Source organism: Lepisma saccharinum, chromosome 10 (assembly GCF_977018435.1).
Source record: "Lepisma saccharinum chromosome 10, izLepSacc3.1, whole genome shotgun sequence".
In the NCBI taxonomy this organism is placed as follows: Eukaryota; Metazoa; Arthropoda; class Insecta; order Zygentoma; family Lepismatidae; genus Lepisma; species Lepisma saccharinum.
The window spans coordinates 30802157-30828856 of record NC_139238.1 but is presented as its reverse complement, the minus strand read 5'-3'; the positions used below and the strand labels follow the sequence as shown (position 1 = coordinate 30828856).

The window sequence follows — 26700 nt, the reverse complement described above, 5'->3', positions numbered from 1 at the left end:
TTATGCACTTCTTACATGTGATTCACATGTTTAGTTTGTAACTAATCATAAAGATTGTAAACGTAGAAACACCCAATATAATAATAAACGTAGGATTCTAATACTTATTTCTTTATCACCTTTCCTCATACAGCCCGAATGTCACTTTGCTCTATTGGAGATACAAGCCTCCAAAGTACCAAAAAGATCCACCGATTAGGCAGACAAAAAGATTCCCCAAAACCCAGTATTCGGAGAAAACCTATCGTGGGTTAACACTAGACGTTTAGTTACGACTAAAGGGTACAAAAAATATATAAAAAAATTTCGAGAAACGCTGCCATAGTAAGAGGTCGCACTTACAAGTTCTGCTTAAAGATGGCACCACCGTTCACAAGTTTCTGGCTTTTGGTAAAGATACTCGATTTGTCGCAAAATGACTAACAATTGCCGTATCTAATCCCAAAAATTGACATCAAATACTATGTAGAAGAAGAAAACAGAGGAAAGGCAAACAGAATTACAACAGAATTAAGAACCTTGACTGCACGAAGGAAAAATTGAAGAAATTTACTTATTTACTGCGTTGTTCACATTTTGCACAGTTTGCTCCACACTTCCAATTCGCAGAAGCGAAAGCTTCTTTACATGTTTGCTGGCTGACCAATCGAAATCGAATTCTTGTGGTCCAAATGTTACGACTATAACAATGATTCAGTGTTCGAAATCAGCTACTAGAAATTTTGCAAAAAAAATTTTAAGACAGTTTTAGCGACTAGACAGCGGCTGCACTTGACATAGTACCTGCCTAACCTAACAACCTACAGTAAATATGACGTCATAGCAATCTCCAACACTACAATTCGTTAGAACTAACCGAACATAAACCCAGGTAAACAACCGAAGACTTATAACATGCTCCCGACGAATATATCCTTAAATTATTATTTTAATAGCGCTTCAGTGCACAGTTCTCGTTAGTTTATGTTGTAGTAAACGTTACGATATTGTGATTAGAACAGTCGATATTATGTACTAATTGCTACTTTCCCTTCAGAATTTTTATCATAAATTCATTTAAAATTGTTTACTGAAAATACTTGAATTTAAATTTTAAATATTTATATTATAAGGCCAATCAAATATAGGTATTTTGTCATAATGAATTAATTGTCGTGTTATTAAAGCAATAAAATAATTGTAGATTTGATATCTTTTGTGTCACTTTTCTGCCGAACAAAAATTGTCCAATTCGTGCTGCCATCTAGGAACATATTTTTTGGGTATCATTTTATTGTTCATAAAAATGGATTAATAGGTATATGGGTTGTTCTCGTGGTAAGGGAGTATAGTTTATGCATGACTTCGAAGCTCTAAAGCATGTAGGGCGCCATGATAAGACGTCGAACCCCAAAGAAAGTAAACCGGTGACCAATACTAATGATACTGTTTTATTTTAACAAAAATACAAACACTCACTTACGCATAGATACAGTCACTCACACATTCACTAAACACAGGATCTGGTGGTTGTATTCGCTACGGGAAAGTTCGGAATACACATATCAATATTAGCATGATGATGATGATGATATATATCACAGACTGGCCTACGGTAGAAAGAGATCATCGTATGGGATTGCGTGAAACACCCTCCTGGACATTTGAAGGAACACTTCGGAGATCGTTTGTTCCATAGTTTCCTTCACTTCCACCCAGATGGCCTTCCAGTTCTCATTTAAGAATGAATTCAGGGCAGCCTCTGCAAAAACAACAAAATATAGTAATTTACAACAAGCAATTGACGCTATGCATCGCAAATTACAATTTACTTTTGCATTATTTAAGTAATTAATATTTCTGTGATAAGATTTACTTCCTTCTACTTCTTACAAATACAAAACTGTACCAAACCTTTAATAATACGACTATCATGATACTTTTTTTAATATTTGTTCATCAGTGGCGGCACTTTTCGCAAAAGCACTATGTTTTCTTAATGTCTACCAAGATAAAGTAATCTTTCCTTAGCCCCAGTTTTGTCAACCCATCACCGCCACTGTTGTTAATCATGTTTACGAATAAGTTTTAAGATGGAAAAATAATATATTGCATTAGAATGGCAAATATTTGTGGACAGACTGAAAATCCTGGAATTGTAATTGTAATTACACGAATTTATTTTTGTAAAAAATAAAAATGATCTTTTAAATACTACCCTGTAACAACACGGTGAAATTGATAAAGGGACACTCACACAGAACACCAATGGCCAGGTCGGGATTCAAACCCAAGACACTTGACTTCGTAGTGCCCTGTGCTAACCACTCCACCATGGAGGTCGACACGAAATACAGGGCGAATAAAGAGAGTGGGAGAGAGGAGAAATTCAAAGAGGCACAGAGAGAGAGAGAGGGGAGAAGAATGTACATTTTAATTTGGTAGCTGCAAGGTTGTATTTGAATAGGGTTACCAAATCGCTACAAGGGAGAAGTAGGACATAACGTCCCAAAATGTAGGACTTAAAAGTACAACATCACTCGCAGTAAATAATGCAAATTACTAGGACATGTTAGAAAGTAATTCAAAATTTACACTTTTCAACTTTAAAAAAAAATATATGACTTCTTAATTAATTCTTGAATGCAAAATTTTCAAACTTGTAATCAATACTTGCTACATTATTTAACTGATACTTTTCGATGGGAGGCAATTTTTATCAAAATTTCATGTTTAGTCAAAATATATTTTTGAGTGACTAAACCAATCAAACAATTTGAAATTATACCGAGACCCAGTACAATTTTTTTACAGAATTTTTGAGGAAAAAAATTACTCATGACCTGGAATGGCAAACAAATATTCAGCAATGAAATGGCGTAACATTATGCTATAAATCATACTATCAAAGAAATTTCATCAAGCATAAAAGTTGTTAAACCTTATCACTAGCCGTTGTACTCTAAGGTATTTCAAGAATGCTTCATCAGTAGTTAATCAATCTTCCTGAAATTAATATTGCATACAAGTGGTCATGTTGCTGACCTAAAAGGTATTATAAAGTAAAGAGTCAGGAACAAGGAAGTGAGGAAAGAATAATAAAATTGAGTGCAACGGACAGAGTGAGGGGTCAGTCATTGGAAAATCGTCGGGGGCTATCGAGCAGGCAGTCAGTCTTTACCTGAGGAAAAGAGGATCAATAGGAGAAGCTTGAGGAACGTTTTGTACAGTTGTACGTTTAAGTTTCTCTACGACGAGCAACCATTGATAGGTAATTATCCTTATGTCTAACCATGTGTGATCCGGATTGGAAAGTGTAAACCCAAGTGATTGTGTATTTGCCATTCATATGTGTGTAATTGTTACCTCTCGCTTCTTACCATCAAGCTTACCATGAATAGCGAGTACTCTAATAATGAGGATGAATAATCATTGAGCTACATCTACCCATCAGGACAGCCAAGGTCCTACTTCGATCCCCCGTGCCTTCGGGTACGTTAGGATGGTCATCTAGGCTAGTTTTTCATTCAACATGTTCGTTCTCTATACCCACTGCTTTACAATCAAAATATTGAATAACAATGTGAAACACCTTGCCCCATAAGAATAAACCCCAAGGCAAGAAATTCCATTCAGACACTGAACAGTGACATACTGTAATCAGAATGTGACCCCTAAAACTTCTTCTAGTAGAAACGTTTTTTTGTCTTTTTGGGCAATGACTGAATCAAAATAAATGTCACTATTGAGTTTGCGAATTGCAGTCCAAAGACTTGTAACTTGCAACACTTTTCTTTGTTTAACTGAAACACGTATTTTCCTAATGAAATGCAGGATATTTATGGTATTTTTCAAATTCCTCCCGGGCGACGGACATAAGGCTAAAATGTATGGCATGTACGCGGATGACCTGAAAATATTTAAGTCTATAACGAACGATAATGATACCTTGGAACTGCAAAACGACATTGAAAATCTTGTAGAATGGTGCGCTAAAAACAAACTAAAACTCAATTTTAACAAATGCAAAATTATGACTTTCACTCGAAAGGAACAACCCTACACGCACACTTAGACAATAAGTGGCCACATGTTAGACAGAGTGTCAAGTTATAAAGATCTTGGTGTTCAGTTTGAAGAAAATAACAGTTTCCGAAAACACATCGTCCGCATTGTAGCAGAAGGGTACCGAAACCTTGGGTTTATAATGAGAATGGGAAACGACTTTAAGAATGCTCTACAATACCTACGTAAAGTCGAAATTGGAATACGCGTCTATCGTCTGGTCCCCACAAAACCTAAATGAAACCAGCAGAATAGAGAATGTACAAAACAAGTTCCTTCGATTCCTAGGACTGAAAAGAGACGGCGTTTACCCCAAATATACTCCTTATCATTCCCTAAAAAAATACTTCAATGTACAATCCCTAGGCGATAGAAGAAACATACATCAGTTTATTCTTACATAAACTTTTAAACAACTCATTAGACTCCTCTCAGCTGCTCTCAGAAATCCCTTTTTATGTACCATATAATAAGGTAAGACCACGGAAAGAGCTGTTTCAAGTACCGAGAGCTCAAACAAAGTCAGCCAATGCAGCACCCACTCGGAGAATGTGTAGGTTATATAACGAAATTGCAAAGACATATGATAAGATAGACATCTTCCAAAGTTTTTGAAAATTCAAAAGGGAAACAGAAACTTATTTCCAAAGCCAGACTTAACTTTGTTTATTAGTTCACTCTCTTTATGTGCAGGCGTAGAGTCCATCCTATTTTTCTTTTTTCATTTGTGTTAATTACTAATTACTGTCATTACATCTAAATATCATCGTTTTTAAATGTAAGGTGAAGTACATATGTTTTTCCTTGGTTATTTTCTTGGTTATCATGAAAAACTAAAAATGCTAACCAAGGCAGTAATTTATTTTATTAAAAACATAAACTAACGTAACGTTTCAACCTTCTAGCAAGGTCTTCTTCAGACTCTGTATCAAGTACAAAAGACGTTTGTACTTGATACAGAGTCTGAAGAAGACCTTGCTAGAAGGTTGAAACGTTACGTTAGTTTATGTTTTTAATAAAATAAATTACTGCCTTGGTTAGCATTTTTAGTTTTTCATAATCATGGAAACAAGGCTTAATGGTGTTATAATTGGTTATCATGTGTAAGTTCTAACCCAAACTGTCAGGTTAATACTTTATACTTCTCTTTCATATTTAATCTTATATTAATTTTTATATTACTGTAACACATATTATCATATTATTGTACTTTTTGAATTCTTCTGATTTCATATTTTGTGTACCAAACAGTGTTATAATACAAGACACTGTAAATGGGCATTTGCCTGTAGTGTCATGTCTTTAAATAAATAAATTAATTAAAATACACATGGAAATGATCGCAGGCATGTTTGGAACAAGAAAGTAATTGAACTATTATCATATGAGCAATAGAACACGACTTGTACACCCCCAAACGACATGTCTGTACGCCCCTGTCTCAAGCCTCGGATTTCATCGAAATGCAGAGTTACCTTGAAACGACTGTATAGTGGCCGCCATTTTCCCGCTTTTTTTTATGGAATAACAATAAATTTCCAGGGACATGCAACAGTCCTTACGTGTGTTAACAATAATAAATTTAAAAAACCGAAATTCCAGCGAATAATAGCGACATTATGACGTAAAAACTACGAACATGACAACGTATCTACTCGTATTTATAGATACGTGGTCACCTGGGCTTTACCGAACGTATCTATTTATAGATACGTGGTAACCAATATATAACATATTGGACCACTGCGATACCTTACATGCATGAGAATAGTTCCAACATTTCATTAAGAGAATCCTTACCATGCCTAACCCTCGTTACCAAATCTCTTGAGCCAGTTACCTCTGCAGTTACCATCAACTTACCAATCCGATCTTGTTTACCGCCGAGAAGATTTGCAAAGTACATGTTCAGCTCCTTGATCCTGTTGACCTTGACCTCGAACTTGTTCACGTGCATGTAGACCTTCCCGTCGTCGTGTGTTTCGGGAGTCCCTTCTATCAGTCCTGTTCCTTCCACGTTCCCTGAAAACCAGAACAGAGTCTTAAATTGATAGAACAGCATTTTTATTCGAGACCTGGTCGACCGCCATACTTGTGGATCAGCGCTATCCTATGTTGTTGCTGAGCGAGTAGCGGTGCTGTAGCGTTGTAATAAGGACGAAAAGGAGGGAGCGAGGTAGGTAAGAGGCTTAGTCGGTCACGTTCGTGCAGGCAGGGAGCTCGCCGACCTCCACAAATGAAGACGAATTTTTCAAGCCTGACGGGAAATTGGCGAAGAAAGGGAAATTGACACTACACCCCTCGCATTTCTAGCTGGCGGGTGGGCAACAACGAATCAGCGATCAGTTGAATTCTCTTCGACTGACATCGGGCATTTTCGTGTAACAAGGCACCGAAAGTTCCTAACGGAACGAAACAAATGAGCGTCAGATTCACAGCATGTTGCCAAACGTACTGTAAAACGGAGGATGGGGAGAGAGAGTTGATTAGCGCCATTACTGGATAAAAGTTGTACAACAGTACACAAAGCACGGAAAGTTAGTACGCAAGACAACCAAACACTCTACAAACAGGCTAATAAAACAACTGAAAACAACAGACGTACGCTTGGCAACGTTGTAACGGGAGAGCGATGTTACTCCTACAGCTTTTACGTCGCAACTGAGGTTGTAAACACTCATCGAACCAGCCCCCCGAAGACGATTAGTGGACAGATAGAGCTATGTAGCAAAAATTAGATCAGCCGCCAGTTGTTCTCGCGATCAGTATAACTCTGACATGGCAGGGTCTTATCCACTCCTAAATAATACTCCCAGACATTAAAGCTTACACTAGTCCCGGCCCACGAGTTCGATACCTGGTGGAGGCACATTTCACAGTGGTTTGGATCCCGCTTTAAACTGTAAATCCAGTCCTAATCAGCCTATCTGTGCATAAAGTGGAATTAAAACAACAAACATTAAGGCTCATTCCGTTTTACACCATCACAATACACAATACACAACTCTGGACGGATCACATACGTCTCTCTGAAATATTCATACTTATAATATGTACATCCAAGTACAGGGGATAAAACTTCAAACAATTCATTACGGAACGAGTTCATTAATGAATAGTTGCCCGTTCATGATTCTTGAAAAATAATCCAAAATCTGAAACCTGACAGCAAATACAAAGATCATAAGTTTGAAAGTTGGACAGAATTCCAATGGTTAGATAGATTTACAAAGGCAGGACATCTATGTTTAACTATTCTGATAAACAAATGTGCTACTTCACTTGTTTCTCTTTACGCTGCTGTCGCAAACTATGCACCAAATATAACCATAAATTGATGATAATAGTATGGGTGTCGTACAAGTTAAAAAGTCTAATTTAGTGTAGCCTTGAAATTAATTTTTTTCATCTTAGAAAACAAAATTCCGGACATTATTACTTTTGAGGATCAAACAGTGCGAGGGAGCTGATGCCGTATCTGCCATATCTACGCTCTTATCAGAACGAAAATGAATCGCGGGCATTTAATTTTTTTATTATTTTTTGTAAACTTTTGCCATCATCAGGTCACGTCTACACACAATCGAGTAGTTGGACATTTAAAATGAAAGAATATTCTTCGTGTGTTATGATATGAATTCTAGTACATAGCACAAACGTGTAGATTTTCCGTTAGAAGGGACTGTTATTTGGACGTTTATATTGATTGATTTGCTTCATTTTACTTCGCTTCTTGTGCCACTTTTGGCTAATTTACGAAGATGGGGATGAGTGATGATATGATGAAATTCATGAATGGGCACTCACAAACACCCATGCCCGAACCCGGGACCCCTGGCGTCGTAGTGCTAACCATTCCGCCACGGGGGCCGGCTGGACATTGATATGTGCGATGTGTGGATTCAGTGTTGTTTTATCTTGTTTGTATAATGTTTGTAACTGTAATTGAAAAAAATTAAGTTCATTACTAATATTATTACTTCATTTAGAGTTTCCATTAAAGTGTGAGATACATAGATATAAATAATTTCTGAATTAGTAGTAGCACAGTTTAGTGCTAAACAAGAGTACACATGAACTACACACCACACTGGTCTCAGAGTAGGTCTGTGTGTATGGACGTAGTTTACGACATAATTTTGAGGGGGCAGAATAAAACTGAGCCTAATTTTCAGGGGGCAGAATTAAACTGGGCCTAATTTTCAGGGGGTGGAATTAAACTTTGGCCTAATTTTCAGGGGGTGGAATTAAACTTTGGCCTAATTTTCAGGGGGTGGAATTAACCTTTGGCTTAATTTTCAGGGGGTGGAATAAAACTTTGGCCTAATTTTCAGGGGGTGGAATTAAACTTTGGCCCAATTTTGAGGGAGCAGAATTAAACTTTGGCCTAATTTTCAGGGGGTGGAATTAAACTTTGGCCTAATTTTCAGGGGGTGGAATTAAACTTTGACCTAATTTTGAGGGGGCAGAATAAAACAGCCTAATGTTGAGGGAGCAGAATTAAACTGGGCCTAATTTTCAGGGGGTGGAATTAAACTTTGGCCTAATTTTGAGGGGGCAGAATAAAACAACCTAATTTTGAGGGGGCAGAATAAAACTAAACCTAATTTTGAGGGGGCAGAATTAAACACGGGCCTAATTTTCAGGGGGTGAAATTAAACTTTGACTTAATTTTCAGGGGGTGGAATTAAACTTTGACCTAATTTTGAGGGAGCAGAATAAAACTGAACCTAATTTTGAGGGGGGCAGAATTAAACTGGGTCTAATTTTCAGGGAGTGGAATTAAACTTTGGCCTAATTTTGAGGGGCAGAATAAAACAGCCTAATTTTGAGGGGGCAGAATAAAACTGAGCGTAATTTTGAGAGGGCTGAATTAAACTTTGGCCTAATTTTCAGGGGGTGGAACTAAACTTTGGCCTAATTTTCAGGGGGCAGAATAAAACTGAGACTAATTTTGAGGGGGCAGAATAAAACTAAGCCTAATTTTCAGGGGGTAGAATTAAACTTGGACCTAGTTTTGTGGGGGCTGTATTAAATTGGGCCTAATTTTGAGGAGGCAGAATCAAACTAGGCCTAATTTTGAGGGCGCGGGATCAAACTGAGCCTAATTTCGAGGGGACAGAATCAGACTTGAGGCCTAGTTGTGAGGAGGTACAATCAAACCTGGCGCTTAACTTTTGGTTGAAGAGATTGGAAAAGTTTTCCATCCAATAAAGGTAGCGTCCAGGATTATTTGCTAAATAACAGTGACGTTTGCGAAATCATAAATATTACTCTTCTCCTCAGGTCCCCTAACATCTAAATTTTAATAAACCTGAAAAACCCCTTGCCCCCGCCAAGTTGCGCCTATGTCTGTGTGCGCCGCTAATGGAGGGAGAGGCAATTTTTAACTTGACTAAAGACAGGAGAAACGTCACTAGTTTCAGTATCAAGCATGTGGGAATATAAAAAGTGGTAATTATACTTACACACTGTCATGTTACTGTCTCCACTTCCCCTCAGGGGTAGCAACAAGATCCTTCCTTCCCCCTGATACACCCCGCTCATTTGGACCAGGGGAAGATCCAACGATATGTTCAGTCTGTAGTTGTCCAAGTCGGACCTGCATATAGAAACAATTAGACACGTTTGAAATACATGTAAATTAATGTTTAAAACAAATTGAATAAATTACTCAGTACGATCCAGCAGTTAGGCAGTTTAGGACCTAAAGATAAATGATTAGAATGGCTGCAGAGTAGTGTGCATGAGATTTAATTCCATATTTTGCAACAAATTAATATTTTTTGGATTTTTCTCACGATATCTTTAGGTTAATTACGACTATGAGGATAAATGATGATTGAATTAAATTATAATGAAGATGCACACATTAAGTAACACCCATGAACACTCCAGGATTCCAACCTGGAGCACATATATATATAACTTGACAAGTTTAAAAACAAGACGCTGCAAATAGTTGTTGCGCAGCTCACACCACATTTCTCCACTCCATTCTTCGCAGCGACGTTAGTTCGCAGTGTTGCAATCTGGAGGGAGCGGAATGGTCTGAGGATTTTCAACGAAATTTGTATTCGCTTTTTCCTGGGCTGTTTTCTACCTGTTGGAGTACAGAACTTCAGCTCACATTTCGCCAACGACTCTTTTTCTTCTTTTAAAACTTGAACTCCCCGATGGGGCAGTGGTGGCGTCGTCGCCTTGTAATCAAGGAATCCCGGGTTCGATACCCGGTGGAGGCACATAGTGGTTTGGATCCCACTTTAAACTGTAGGTCCAGTCCCGATTAGCCTTACTGTGCATAAAGTGGACTTAAAACAACAAATCAATCCAATCCAATTGTTTTAAAACTTGAGAAACCATCCATTTAGATACTCCCGTGGCGGCGCTTTTGGACTCGACAACATTATACTTAAGTTTATGTAACTCCTTCTGATTTCGCAAATATGTTGCAACATTGTAAACAATTTATCTGGCCTGTCCTCTAAGGGGCTTTCCGGAGCAGATTGTGGATTTTGTTGGACCCGGCATAATTTGATTTTTGCATTTCAAAAATATGCAGCCAAGAGTAAAGAGCAAGAACATTTCAGTGCTTTAAAAAAGAACACAGGCAAGCGTGTTATGCGATTGCCTTCTCGTAGTGATTGTTATACGATAAACAAAATAACCCCCACCCCACTCGGATTTTAAAAAAAACAGGCCACTGCTCGATGTCGCATTCAGAAAATGAAGTCATTCGCCCAGTAGTTTCTCTTCCTTATAAACGTTAACGCGCGTGCGTAATACTACAGTTTATGATCCGCGCACCGCACGCATTTTCAAAGACCGGATTAAATCAAATGTACCACTGATAAACTGACATGAGCCGGTACCGACAATCTACACAGTAAAAATAGTCTGTTATACTTGTTTTAGCTTAATTTTGCTGAGTTGGCACCACTCGTAGTCTCAAGGCCAGACCAGTAAGTAGAAGAGTGGTGGGGAGAATGACGTAATAGGAAGTGCTCCGCAGCGATCTGCGCATACGGCCGCAGAAGACGAAATAAGCATGTATAAAACATGTAAATGAAGTAGGCTAGACAAGAATGAAAGAAAGGGGAAGGAGAAATAAGGAAATAAACAGTCAAGAAGTTCAGACAAGAGTGAGACAAGGAATTAGAGAAACAGGAAACAGCAAAACGAAAATTAGAATTTAAGATGCTGAACTTGAAGCGGGTCCTGATGCTAGGAAACCCAACCACACAGTCAGTGGCGCACGAATATTTTCGATTTCGGGGAGTGCTCAAAGTGGAAATTGTTAGGCAGGGTAGTGTTTGGTTCAGCCTTGGGGTTGGCTGGGGAGATTCTTATATGTTTTAACATGGGGACAATGGAACAGCTGGGGGATGCTTTGTGTAATTCTTGTTAGCAGAGGGGCTACCCCACCCCCCAACCACATGGCAGTTCACTTCTGTCACCTGGTGGGAGGGTACAAGGGTTGAGTACAAGTCACATAGCTCTGAATTTTTAAAGAAAAATTTGCAATAATTAAAAGCAATATTCGCAATATAATTTAGAATTATTTTAAAAAAATAATTTATTAAGTAGTTTTTAAATCATGTGTAGTTCTGGAACAGATGAAGCCCTGGGCCTTAATCCATGCTTCTGCACCCTTTTAAACAGTTCTTCCTTCCTCATAAAGTTTTCCAGAAACACAGATCAAGTGGGTAATTAGCAACATATTGTACAGTCACCGGCAATTAAAATGACACACTTAGATCATGAAATATCCTTTTCCCAGCAAGGCGTTATGAGTGTTGCCTACCTATACGGCGATGAGTGGATTTTAATAGGAAATGTTCAATGGCAATTTCTACCAGCGCCGTAGAGTTAGGCAACACACATAGCGCCTTGCAGGGAAGCGGATATTTCAGGATTTAGGTGTCACATTTTTATTGTCGTTCACTGTACTATAATAAGTTTATATTATTTTGAATTATTTTTGGAAGGGGACAATTTTTTTTAAAAAAAATGTGTTTAGGTTCGAAAATACGAGATTATATGAACGGCAGCATCTTGCGTAAGTAAAATTATTTGAGGTGGTTTAGGGGTGCTGTACCCCCTCCCAAATATTTGCGTGACAATAATTTACCCCCTTTACTCGCCAGTTCATGCTCCACTGCACACGGACAAAGACAGACAATGAAATGTAATAGAAAATAAGAAATTAAAAATGAAATGAAACAATAAAAATAAAAAGAAACAATTAAAAAGGAAAAGAAACAATTAAAAGGAAAAGAAACAATTAAAAAGGAAATGAAACAATTAAAAAGGGAAAAGAAACAATTAAAAGGGAAAAGAAACAATTAAAAAGGAAATGAAACAATTAAAAAGGAAAAGAAACAATTAAAAAGGAAAAGAAACAATTAAAAGGGAAAAGAAACAATTAAAAAGGAAATGAAACAATTAAAAAGGAAAAGAAACAATTAAAAAGGAAAAGAAACAATTAAAAAGGAAAAGAAACAATTAAAAAGGAAATGAAACAATTAAAAAGGAAATGAAACAATTAAAAAGGAAAAGAAACAATTAAAAAGGAAAAGAAACAATTAAAAAGGAAATGAAGAGTCGAGGAATGAATGTGGTCAGAAAAGAACCAAAAAGTTAAACATTGTACACACAACTTAGCTGGCTGTCGGAACTCACCCTCAAATTGCTAACAATAGGAACGTTGCAATATGTACTCACTTGACGTATGGAACGAAGTATTCTTCCAATCCATCGAGGTTGAGATTGTTACATGTGAGCTTGACAGATACTGGTCCACCGTTTCCTTGTTGGATCACAACCTTCTTTATTACAAGAGGCTTTATTGTTGGAATCTGCAACTCTTGAATCCCTTGTGGAGAGATACATAATTATTATAAATTGACAAATTTCAAAATGCACTCTTAATAATTGTAACAGTGTTTGAGAACATGAATGACTCATGACAATTCTCATGAGAGGATGGGCAGTCATACCAGTGATCAGTGGCGGCGATTAGGGTTGGCAGTCCCCCCCCCACACACACTCTTTATCACCTTTGCCCAGCGGCGGCGCCAGGATTATTCATCTAGGGATGCTGAGGGGGTGCTGCCCCCCTTGCCCTCCCCCTGGACGTCCATGATGATATGTATTAAGTCTTCTACTCCAAGAAAGAGGTCAAATAGTGTAAATATTCAGATACACGTTGCAGTCTTATTGAACTATGTACTGAAAATCCCTTCTGCCGCACTATCCCCAACAACGAACTGTAAAATATCTTCGTGAACATTGGATCTCTTCCTAACAGTTTTTGAAAAAGCTTGAAATGACACGTTTACTAGACATGTTACGTTTAACAAATACATAGAACGTATTAAGAAGAAAACTACCCTTCATGTTACAACTCGCATTAAATAATTTCCCCAGCACGACCTGGTGATACCTTAAAAGCAGCTGAAATTTTTGCTCCAGTGTAAGGAAGAACAAGAAGGCGGAAAACAAACAGTTTATCAACAATGCAAAAAAGGAAAAAAACATAACTCACATTAAGCTATAGGCAATTATCAAAAACCACGAACAGACCACTTGAAGAAACAAAAGAAGAAAAAATCCATAACAACAATGCTGAAGAAAGAAAAAAACGGCCGCTGATCTTTACAGAGGCTGCCGCCAGTACAGAAAAGTATCGGCACCTCTTTCAGTGCTTGCCTGTTGCATACAATAATAACGGTCTTACTTCAGTACCTATCATTCGGCGCTCAATATGACATGACATAATACAGTAAAACCTGTCTATCCCGGAACATGATGGTTCCGAGCAAAATTTTCGTCTTAACAGTTTTCCTTCTTATACAGGGTTGACTTTAAATACAGTATAGAGCGCTGCAGGAAATAATGGAACGACAGATTTACATTTCGCATTACTTATAATGTAGAGTACTAATGCATGTACGTACATGAATAAAAATGCGATACAGTCGCAATAAGCATAGCAGAGATTACAATTATGTAACTACACAACATGTTGGTACACTTTTTACAGTATTGTAAGAACGTACAGTACGTACTTACGTATCTTTTCGAACCCGGGACCCCTGTCGTCGTAGCGCGATGTGCATAGAAGGAAAGAGAAAAGATTGAAAGATGGAATAAGAGAGTTGAAGAAAGATTGAGATAAAAGTGAAGAAAAAGAAACAAAGAGAGATAACAAGAAAAATGGAAAGATGACGAAAGAACAGAGGAGAAATAGACAAAGAAAGGTGGAGAAAGATGGTAAGACATGAAAGAAAGAAACGGAATCGTAACAGCTATGAGTATTGTAGCGCATTCTTTCATATCGACAATGTTACCGATAAGCGAGTGGCAACAGAGGCATGTTCCACTTACAGTATTGCATTGTTTTGTTGCGAGCGAAAAAAATAAGGAAGAAATTTCCGTCTTACTGAGAATAAAAACATCTCGTTGGTCTTTAAATGGTGTTCCGTTTCCGCGTTAAGGAGGTTTCCGCCTTAAGCAGGTCATTTTCAGGTATAAAATCGGTCCGTTCTGGGGACATTTTTCCGTATTTACAGGTTTCCTTCTTATAGAGGTTCCGGGATAGGCAGTTTTTACTTTATTACATATTATAACCTGCAGCAAAATTAGTTTGGTATTGACGCTTGTGAAGCACACGGAGAAAGTGGGTCTACGTCACTGCGGGAGGTTGGGTTGCTGGCATGCGAGCCAATCAAAATCTTTCCAGTGCTTCACCCAAGCCCTGGTTACCTAGCAACAGAAAATGTTTATCTCGGTGTTGCCGCTTATCGGGTGATTCTTCCTCCGAGCAGTTTTCATGTTGTTGGGAGAGGACGTGTTGTTTGTTTGTTGCGTTGCGTTGCTGTGATATTTTAACCGGTCCGTTTGTTTAGTGTTTATTGAATTTAGAGTATTCTTTGTTGTATATAGCGTGTTGTTTTAGTGTGTTATTTTTTTGTACATAATTTTCTGTACAATGTGTCGTGTGCTTGTGTGAAGAATGTCAAGCACAGGAGGCAATACTCGAGATGACAATGTACCAAAGACGCCATGCACTAAAAGAAAAAGGAATTCTTCTCAAAGGCCAAACGCGGGAGATCGTTTGTTCTGTGCGAAAATATTTTGAGCAAGAGAGAAACAATGGGGGTCCAATCATTTCTGTAAATAAAGTTCTGGACAGGACTGCTGCTGCTGTCGGGGTGTCTAAGAACACTATTGTTACCATAGGGAAAGAAGAATATAATGTGGTAGAAATAAATCAATGCGAGGCTTCAAAACTGGAAACCTCAGGAAAGAAGAGGAATATCGGTAAACGCATGACAAATTTAGATACCTTTCAGCAAGACGCTATTCGTCGCCATATTTACTCTTATTATAGAAGGTAAGATCATCCCACTGTTGGGTAACTGCGCGTTTCGTTGCAAGATTCGGGACTTTTTCAAGGTGGGGAAATATCTTTAAGGACAATCTCTGGGATTCCCATACGAAAAACTTAATGGACGCAAAATAAAGTAAAGTATGGAGGCATATGGGGATATGGAGGTAGGGCTCCACACATTCTCGACCTCGACCTAGGCCATATTATGGCGGTGATGTGGTTCACCAACCGCCTTTACCCCAGGTTTGCTCCAGGTACTCACTTGGGCTGAGTCGACCCCGGAGCCGCTCGGGATATTTGAAAAAGTTCCACAAACCACCGCGGGTCTCCCACGTGAAAGTCAGACGCCCCACCAACTGGACTTTGTGCAATTTAGTTGCAGTATAATTGAAAGACGGACAGACTTTAACGGCGAATTCGGAAAGAAATGGTTATTGCAAGTGTATATAGTCAGTATTTTCAGAATGGATTGAAAATGTAACCTGTAAACAATGCTCCTTTCGTTAATTCGTTCATGTTGTAAGGGAAATGGAAATGAAGAGAGAAAACAATAACACATTCCATCATTGTTGTTCCTTTCCATAACACGTTTTCCTCGACACAGCGTCAGAGGGCCGCACAGCGTACCGTACCGTACCGCATGATATGGCAACACCGTGACGCGTGTTCCATCAGCTCTCAATACCAAATTAATTTTGCGGCAGTTTTTTTTTTTATGTTAGTGTTTTCAGTTGAACGTAGGGGGTGCGGAAGAAAATTAAGGAGCACAAGCACCCCTTTGCGCCCCTCTGGCGCCACCCCTGCCTTTGCCCCCGTACTATGCTAAACCATACGTACCAAGGGAAAGTAAACTGACCTTGGCCTACTACTTTTGGAAATTTCAATAGCAAGGAAATCTGGCAATCATGTTTAGTTTGGCTTTTTCCAATCTCTTTAATTTCGCGCAGAACGTCCTTTTATGTCTATTTCATAATAATAAGCACTGATTCAGTCCTCTTTACAATTAAAAGTCAAAATAATGAAGGAATTTATATTATAGTAAGATTGGATAACTGCTAACCAGTATATAATAAAATAAAATTTCACTGAAACTAAACAATGGACACGTGGTGTAATGTAAACTTTTATTGTTGAAACAAATTTCAACTTCTTGCCGCTATTTTTAAGTCAACAGTTTGCTGAAGAATTGTCTTGTACAGTCTCATCGAATTTTACACTTCATTTAACTACGTGTTACGCTTGATTCCCATCTACGCTCAGTCAACGCTCAGGTCACGGTCCGGCGGTATCCATACTAGCGGTCAAGCTTCTCTCCGGTCAAGGTACAGTCAACGGCAAAGATAATGGTAAGCAAATTGTCCACCGCTATTTTCATTACTTTTTATTCTACATCCTGTATTGTTTTAAGGAATGAAACTATGTTGGTTTGAAGCAGGCATTGCTCTCTGCTTATTGAAGTCTATTTCAATTCATTGTCATCAAATGTTGTACATAATTCAGACTAAATGAAAATGGTGGTGGACAATTCGCCTACTGTTTCATTCGCCGTTGGGTGTACAGTACGATCAACGTCAGTCTGGTGTTGGTTTCTTGACAGCGTACACAGATTTTTCTGTTGTAATGAGCCTGCCGATTGTGCTAACTAACTTGTTCAAGAGATTTTTAACGACGCGTTTGGTTTGCTGTTACAGCACTGGCGTTCGAAGAAAATGATGAAGAAAGAAGATAATTGCAAAAGCGGAAATTGATTGATATGCTTTATTTTACTTGGCTTTTCTGCCAGTCTTGGCTAATCGCGATTGATTGATTGATTGATTTGATTTATTTTACTTCGCTTTTTGTGCGACTTGTGGCAAATTAGCGAAGATGGGATGAGTGGTGATATGATGAATGGACACTCACAAACATCCATGACCCGGCCAGGATTCGAACCAGGGACTCCCTGGCGTCGTAGCGCGATGTCCTAACCACTCCGCCACGAAGGCCGGCTGCTGAGTAAATTAAGAATCGATTACGATAATCACAAGCAAATTTGTAAAGGCCATGAGGTCAGCGGCGCGCAGCCATCGATAAACGACTACACCCTGTCCCACCTATTTCTGGAGCAGGCGAACGAAAGCATGCCTCACCGCAAGTAGTGACTCGAAACGGCTCCACCAATGAAAACGTGAGAGGGAACGGGATTGCGTGGAGCGGAAAAGCGACTGCAGCGTGGACTGCTTCGCTCTGCCCACTCGAATTCCTCCCCGTCTCTGACGGTATGAGAGCGGCCTTACTCCAGAGATACTGGGGACATGCTTCGTCCTTGGCTCTGCTGGATTCCTCTGAGGCCGAGGCAACGAGTAAACGACCTCTGGCGCTATTACAAGACCGGAAGTTGTTGCAGGAAGCTTCGGTCCAAGTGAGGAGAAGGTCGTGACATTCGGTGCCTCTGTCAAGGTGAGAGAAGTTGTAACGTGTTCGGCGGTGTTCACGAAGCCTCGTTCTACAACACGAAGCAGTGCTCGTGCCAAGAGGGAAAATCATACGTGTGGTGCAAAACAAAAATAGAGATAATTGTATCGAATAGAGATGAAAATAGGGACACTTGCGTAGAAGTGAAAACCATGAAAATTGCGTTGAGGGTAAAATAGGAACATGTACGGCCAGGTGTCCATGCAGATACTTTTCTACTTTCTAAACCTTGTTAATACCATTAAGCCTTGTTTCAATTATAACCAAAAACTCAATATGCTGACCAAGGCAGAATTTATTTTATTTTAAAACATAACCTAAACGTTACCATGCCATACCATACCATAAGGCGTATGGGGAAGACCACAGAAAATATATGCAAAGTGCTTAGGAAAGCGGAGATTAAAACTTAAAGGAAGGGAGGACGAACCATCTTAAGAATAGCGAAGAATGAAAACAAGAAGAAGGAAAACAGAGAAGAGGAAGAGGAAGAGGAAGGGCTTATCTACGAAGTGAAGTGTAAAGAATGTCAGGGTGTGTACATAGGAGAAACGAAAAGAGGATGAAAGACAGGTTGAAAGAACATAGGGATGATGTACGACTTAAGAGAGACAGAACTGCGATATTTAAGCAAACGAGAGAAACAGGAAATGACGTAGAGTGGGATGAGGCTAAGCAGATAGGAAGGGAGAAGAGAGTACTAGTGAGAAAATGGAAGGAGGCCAAGGACATAGAGAGGAAAGGGGAAGAAGACACAATGAACTGGATTTGGTACTGGTATTTGTATTTGGTACAGAGTCTGAAGAAGGCCTTGCTAGATGGTTGAAACGTAACGTTTAGTTTATGTTTTAAAATAAAATAAATTCTGCCTTGGTCATATTTAGTTTTTTCTGAGCCTTGTCTCTGATGGCCAAAATTCCAGGCATTGTAGAACTCTGAAATTTGGTGAATCCACTATGCAGACCATGGGGAAGAGGATGGCGATAAAAAATAGTTCAATTTTCCGCCACCAGGTTGAAATGTAGCGCTGTACTTCCATGATTGGTTGTAATAATGACGTAAACTGCTCCAATTGGTTATGGATTTGCCTTTACCTTGCAATCTTGCAATGAACGAGAGATTATTTTCTCGCAACTTCCAGCCACTAACAATATCTTTCTAATTAATAACTCAGCTAAACCACTTAACGTGATTATTTGTACAACCCATCATGGAAGTACAGCGCCACATTTCAACCTGCTGGCGGAAAATTAAACTATTTTTATCGCCATCCTCTTCCCCATGGTCTGCATAGTGGATTCACCAAATTTCAGAGTTCTACGATGCCTCAAACAGGCTACAGAGGGCTTTGAGTTGGGTAACTTTAATTCTGGTCACCCGGTACATATTAATTTGTCATGTTATTTTTATTATTATTATTACATTTGTTTATTAAAATCAGTAAATAACAGATTTAACATAGTAAGAATGCATTATTGGCGTGCATTAATACTATGTTATATGAAAGGGAGGATTTATGCAATTTTTTTAAAAGCAATACTTTTCAAAAGAGGCTTTCTTGGAGCGCCATACACAATATTTAGTACATTTAGAACTGGCCTCTCTCAAAAATGGCAATTGAAAGTCATTTTAAATGGGTTTGCATTTATCACCCTGGTTTCTGAGTTCTTCAGTGTTTCTCTCTGAAAAACAAGGAGTTTCTCAAAATTTCGGATGGGGGCCCCTCTCTGAGTAGGCCTGTAGGTGACTGTATCATTAATTTAATATTAATAAATAAATTATGGCATAATCATAGATAATATTGGTTCGATTATGTCTAGGCTTTTTTAGTTTAAATGACTTGACAACTAGTTTCTCTGGCCAATATTATTAAATTAATTTGGTAAGTGCTTATTTCCATCATCATGTTCCATTTCTAACACCGAAAAATTCGAATTGATTAGAATATTTCCACTTTAATGAAAATTGCTGCGCAAAGCAAAGTGAGCGTGATGCCCGTTTGGCAACCTCCAAATTTGGAGAAGGAATTTCCTCTCATTACTGGTAAAGCACGAACATGAGACTATCTTTTCAGGTGATTGCCAGCTTGAGCAGCAAGTCGCGGTATAATTGACGCCAGAGGCCGGTACCTGCCCGATTGAGAAACACAGGTTTACAGTGATTTGTTTGTGATCAGAGTACAGTAAAACCTCGTTAATCCGGACAAATGGTTGACAGGTTTAACGAAAACCCGGATTAACTGATATAACCTAAAAGAACAGTAGAACGTGCATTAAAACTCAGTTTATAGCAACAAAACACGTTTATTATGGTGTATTTAAAGGGCATAGGCCTAAATACACTACACAGTACAGTAAAATGTAAAGTAATACGACAATGCAGTACGTTCATACGCGATACACATATTATGATGATGTTGGTAGTTCTCCCATGGATGTTGCATGTACGTATTCCTAGCCGTTACGGAACAATGTCGCGAATACGATTGTTGACTTCTAGCCACATTTAAAACCTTGCACCCTGCTTTTTTTTCTTCTTTTTTTTGCCTGTCCTAATTAAGCGAAGTCCGGCTTATCGGGGTCCGAATTAACGAGCTTTTACTGTATATCTTATGGTGATAAAAGGAAAAAACAAAACTTTAAATACCATCACATTCACAAGTTCACTGTTTTTCGTCAGACGAGAATGACGTTTCGTAACGCCTCCTTTTTTGACGTTCAGAACTTGTGACGTAATTCAGTGGGAAACTTGCCCCGCGTGTGATTCCATAATGCTTCATCGTGACCTCTGCATCTTTCATAACAGATGCAGAAGCAACCTTGTCGTCACGATGACTGCAAGGTAACTAATGTATCATTGGCCAAAGAACAACCAGAAAGACATGCCTGTTTTTTCATACCGGAAGAGCCTTTCTGGAGGTCAAACAAAGGTCATTATGTCGTTATGTTAACCATATGGATTGTGGTGGAAGTTCGTGCTATGAAATTACTCACTTTGTACGTACACACGTGCGTTTCTCAGTTTAAAAGTGTTTTCTTAGTGTCAGACCAAGGTTTCCAATAGCAAGGAAATGGTGATAGGGAGAAGACAAATATAAGACTAAATTCGAAATGAAACATTAAGAATAACTGATTCAAACATAGTACAATTGCTCTTGTACAAAAGTAAACATAATTTTTGATGATATCTCGAATCAAATACAAGTGTAAACATTTGTTAACCCTTACTCGTGCCGTAAGAGAAACTTACTTACCTGAGGGGGCCTCACATGCCCACATTTTTATATTTCACTAGAATTCAAGAAACCATTTTGTTGTTGAATCACTGCTTCCTTTGTTGATTCTAAAGGGTTTACCAATATGAACGTCAGAACTTTGAAGGAGTGTTGTGGCAACACTGACTGGAGTGACGAGATGGAACTGTAACATCTGTGTGCAGTAGTCTGTGACAAGTTATCATGGAGAGATTCACAATGCAACAACGCATAGAAATTATTCGAATTTATAATCAGAATTCGTGTTCAGTTCGACAGACATTTCGTGCATTGAGAGGAATTAATGGTCAAATAATCGACCGACAGAACAAACAAGACTGTAGGATTTGGGCAGATGAAAATCCGCAAGTGATTCTGGACGTCCCCTTCATCCTAAGAAAGTGACTGTGTGGTGTGGTTTTTGGGCCAATGGCGTGATCGGGCCTATTTTTTTGAGGACCAACATGGAAATCACGTGACGGTCAATGGGGAGCGATACAGGAATATGGTGGTGCAGTTTTCGTGGCCTAAACTGGCAAATCTTGACATCAACAATGTGTTTTTCCAACACAGCTCGCCAAACAATGGAATTATTGCAGGAAAAGTTCTCCGGACGAGTTCTGTCCAGAAAGGGTGATGTGACCTAACACCCTTGGATTACTTTCTATAGGGTTATATCAAATCCAAGGTCTATGAGACTAAGCCTAGCACCTGAAACGGAACATCGAACGAACCATTGAGGCTATATCGCTTAATATGTGTGCAGACATGCTGGAAAATTGGACATTCAGAATCTATTCCACCCACCGAAGCATAGGAGGACATTTGAACGACATATTGTTGAAAACATAATGCCATTGTTTGCTCTTCAAAATAATATATATATATATATATATATATATATATATATATATATATATGTCATTATCACTTATGGTTTTCATTCTATCTAATTTTATATATCTGACGTTCAAATTGGTAGACCCTATATATGTGCAGTTATTAATTATAATTAATAAAATATATTAATCAGTTATTGCATAAGTGTCACATACATATTTTACCATTCACCAGAACTAAAAAACATAATGTTTTTTTTACATTATTGCTTTTTGTTTACAGAGGTGTTTATTAACTATAATAGTTACAAAACGACCATCATTACAAGCCAATTGTATACTGTCACTGGCATGAGTGTCTCGAATGACACGCATTCAAAGATGACGCCTGATAGGCCCACCAAGTGCATTTGGACCCCTACGTACATCATATTTACGTTTTTATAAACAAAAGTAATGCAGAAATATTGGTAAAACACTAGCAAACAATCTAATTTATTTTCATTTGTTTTTTTAATTTTCACAGTTGGAAAATAGAAAATGTAGAGGTGGTTCGCCTGACAGACACCCCGGGTAAACTAAGGTTAAGTATAACTCCATTTGCATGTACAGTAGGATGCACAAGTATTGCTCGGAAAATTGTCCATGACTATTTTGACTCATTTTCCCCTTGCATCCTACGAGTTTTTAAGGATTGCGTATTTACGTATGCTGGTACAGAGGTTGTCGGAAATTTATTTCATGTTTCTTTTTTTTTTCAATTTTTGAAGCTTTGATTGCTTAAAACTAACATAATAAACATGCCAGTGGACAATTTGCTTCTTAATATTCGTGCATGCCACTCACACCTCTACGAAATTCTGTTCTATTGACACTAACCAGGCCCGGCGCTAGCCATTTCGCCGCCCTGGGCAACCGCGGCAGGTCCCGCTCCCTTTCGAACCCCCCCGACATTACGCAGCAACGGGAAATTGAAAATCATAATCAATATATTCCTAAGTAAAAATCAAACTTATAAAAAAAGCAAATAATGTTACACTATTGAACAAACGAATGTCTCTACCGCAGCAAAACTTTAAAAAAATGCGACACTAAATTACAATTTCATTATACGTATCTTAAATGTAACAAAAAAAGATAAGAAGTTGGACCAATCGGGGTTTAATATTTAACACAAAGCCTCTTTTGACTACTTATGTACTTTACTTATTGAATCGACAAATCTCATATCTTTTTTTATTGTGTTCCACTAGATGGCACCAATGATCTCTCATAAGAAACACGATGGAATATATGTGCAAGAGCTTATGTACTTGTTGGTTCTTAGTTTGCAGAAATAAATCTAAAAACTATTAATAATTTTACTCACCTTTAACAAAATATGGCTTCAGGCTGTTGATGGAATCTTGAATGCATTTATCAACTTTTGGGTCATTTCTCTTGCACAGTCTGAAATAAGAAGCTGAAAAGACAAAAACAAAAAACATTTTTTAGTTTGAGTTTATATCAATACATCATAATTAAAAACATGTGTAAGAAGTTCTAGCCTGGTAAGGGCGCCTGCGGTTTTTTTCGCAGGATTTCATATCTTACCCTTCAGTCATAGAAGTTATTATTATTATTATTATTATTATTATTGCTTTACAAATCATAAAATTCAAATTGACTTGAAGATACTTTGGCGTTGTATGCAAGTTCAGGCTTGAGTCTACTATTTACATAGAAACAGCAATCGCCTTGCTTCCTTTCCAAAAACATATATCACCTTGTTGATGAACAGTTCTGTCTTTTTCTACAGGGTGGCCCCAAAAAAGGTAACCGAACACATAAGGTAACGGTTCTACATTTCGGTTCCTTTTTTTTAGCCACCCGTTACTTTTTGACAATGCACAGTTATCAACCAGAGACCAATTGACTGTCCTTCATGGTACCTCTGATCTATGTTTTTTACATGCTGAAGGGCATTCTAAAAAAAAATTTAAAAATGACGGGGTGTGACTTATCAAGGTCAGATCCCGACTTCGTGAAATGATTCTCGTGTTTTCGTAATCCCGAACACTGGGCAGCCAAGAAATTCCAAAGGACCTTGTATAAAATATATTAATTCTTGATATTTTCTGCACTATAATTGTCTGAAAGTTCTTGAAATTAATAGTTTGTATTCCAAAAGTTCAAAAACAACCAGTTGAATGTGAAATAGTGTGTACAAATCGAGATTTTCACCGCAATTCACGGCAAATTTCTAAACCTAGTCGAGAAATGGAGAATTTTTTCAGTCTCGAATAATATATATCATTCCAAACCCCGCCCCGCACACCCCTAGTTACGGAAGTAAACATGATTCTAATGTCTCTAGTGAAACAGTTCTCTTCATACGAGTTAGTTGGACATGGTAGTTAATTGCTTTAACTGTAAATCGCAGAAAACAGAAATGAAATATCCCTACAATTTCACTATTTGAGTTACATGAACTTGCCCCACCCCCTGCTTCCTCTCCCTTTGCGGGTGCCCTTGTACAGTCACGGACACTTCTGGGTTGTAACAATCCAACTAGCGTTCAATGTGATCGCTACAACCCAGAAATGTCCATTACTGTACGTTGACCTGACAATACTATGCAGAACAGTATTTTCAATAACATCTGTTACAATATTTTATTCTGTGTTACATTCTCTTCCATGAGGCTAATTCATATAGTTCTTTAGGTCGATACCCGGTGGAGGCACATAATGGTTCCGATCCCACTTTAAACTGTAGGCCCAGTCTCGATTAGCCTTACTGTGCATAAAGTGGACTTAAAACATCAAATCAATCAATCAATTAATCATTGAGTTCCTTTTTTGCTATCTGAAGCGTCCATAGAAAAAAAATAATTTGGGGACAACTATATTTTTTGCAAGTTTTAAAAATAGTGTGAAATATTGGTTATTTGGGGTAACATTTGTCTATTGTGTTTCGAGTTAGTACCTAAGTTTTGGAATCTAATCTGGTCATAAGACGAGTAATACCTATTTATTAGGGCTGAGTCGATACCACTTCGAACCGATACCGGTGCCGATACTCGCACCGATACCCACTGATTCCGGTACTTGGAAATTGAAATAATTGAACGTTATATAAAAAAATGTTTAATGTTTGTAAGTATTCCACTCTCCTATGCATCTTTTTACCAACACTGTTACTTTCAAATGTTTAAGAATTACATCAGATTATTAAATTAAATGTTATGTTATTACAAAATTCGGTTTTTTCACACAAAACTGGTACAAAATAAAAAGAAACTTTGAATTTTGAATAATTTTCAGTTGGCCTAAATAAACTTCTTACTTGTTTCAAATATTAGTACATTTCGTTTTGTATACCTATTATTTTAACACCTATGTCTCAAATGCACAAATAACAACAGGTTCTACTATGTAATAAAATCTAAGTTTGGAAGTTTCTGATTTTTGATTGACTTTTGTATGAGAATTGACTTGCATGATTCCTTCCGTTACTTATACTTATATATCTGAAGAATCATATACTGTTCAAGTAGTAATTGAAGACTAAAATTGGTAAACGCTGTAAGTGCCACAAAAATTGAAACACCGTTTTCCACGTTAAACTGTGAAATGTGCCATGCTTTATAATGTGGTAAACGTGATATGTGGCTGGTAGCCCTCTAAGTAGTTCAAAGGGCGTGTAAAGAGGTCACTAGTGTGCACGCTTTGTTGCACCTTTTCGTGAGATTAGCACATTTATTCCCTTTTTACCCCCTCTTTGATGTTTCAGCACCTTTTCCTCTTCTTTTCTTTCGTGTTTTGTTCAAGAAAATTGTACAGAAAAATAAACGATTTTCACTCTTCTTGAGCAGCTATATAAAATCCTATAGTCTCATTTTGAAGATCAGAACGAGAGCTATAAAATGGTATAATATAATCATTGCAGCGCCAATAGTTCCCAAGATAATGTAACAAAACACGCGAGAGAAAAAACAAACTTCAACTAAACCTATTCGGCAGAACAACAGTTCTCTATGCGGTTCGCGCTCATTATATGTATACAGGAGCAGAAGAAGAGAGCAGTGAATAATTAAACCCTTGTTTCCCTTCAAACGCACAAATCTTTCGGCTTTTATAGTTTAAAGAGCATTGAATAAGCTGAATGAAGCCATTTTATCTGCACCTTTTTGAAAACATTTTCTGAACTTCTTTTTCCCCCGACCATAATTTTGCACCTTAAAATCCTCTCCCTAGTAATGTCGTTGCCTTGTTATCAAGGGGTCTTTGGTTCGATACCCGGTGGAGGCACAAAGTGATTCAGATCCTTCTTTAAACTGGGGTCCGGTCCAGATTGGTCAATGTGCGCATAAAGGGGACTTAAAAGCTGAAAAGAAGCAAAACAACTTTTCGCATTACGAGTGCATATCATTTAATGTTTTTATTGTAAGAGTGGTTGTTAGAGGAAGTGTAATGTTAAGTATTAATTGTAATATGTATTTTTTACTGTGACAAAGGACCACTAGTATACAGAAATCACATTTAGAGTGTCAATAAATTGAACACGTGGGTTCAATCTTTAAGCGTACATATCCCCGAGTCCAGTATGTAGGAACTAGCCTTATAGACGATGTTGTAGGCGGAGCATGCGCACTCGTCTGGTTCCCCTCGAACATCCGGTTACGGGGACGGTTCTATGGACTTTAATATGAAACCACGAAGTGGAGATTCGTT

The 26700-nt window shown here is 38.1% G+C and overlaps 1 protein-coding gene across 1 annotated transcript in view; it reads right to left on the bottom strand.

Moving 5' to 3' along the window:
* Positions 1-1407: 1407 nt before the first annotated feature.
* LOC145994300 (protein takeout-like) overlaps positions 1408-26700 on the bottom strand; it is a 44631-nt gene continuing 19338 nt past the window's right edge. Inside the window, exons 2-6 of the mRNA XM_083130403.1 lie at positions 23355-23447; positions 12769-12919; positions 9513-9646; positions 5908-6066; positions 1408-1741 (exon numbers count right to left, since the gene is read on the bottom strand). Coding sequence (XP_082986529.1) covers positions 1590-1741; positions 5908-6066; positions 9513-9646; positions 12769-12919; positions 23355-23447 — 689 coding nt within the window. The 3' untranslated portion in view covers positions 1408-1589. The remainder of the gene's footprint in view (positions 1742-5907; positions 6067-9512; positions 9647-12768; positions 12920-23354; positions 23448-26700) is intronic.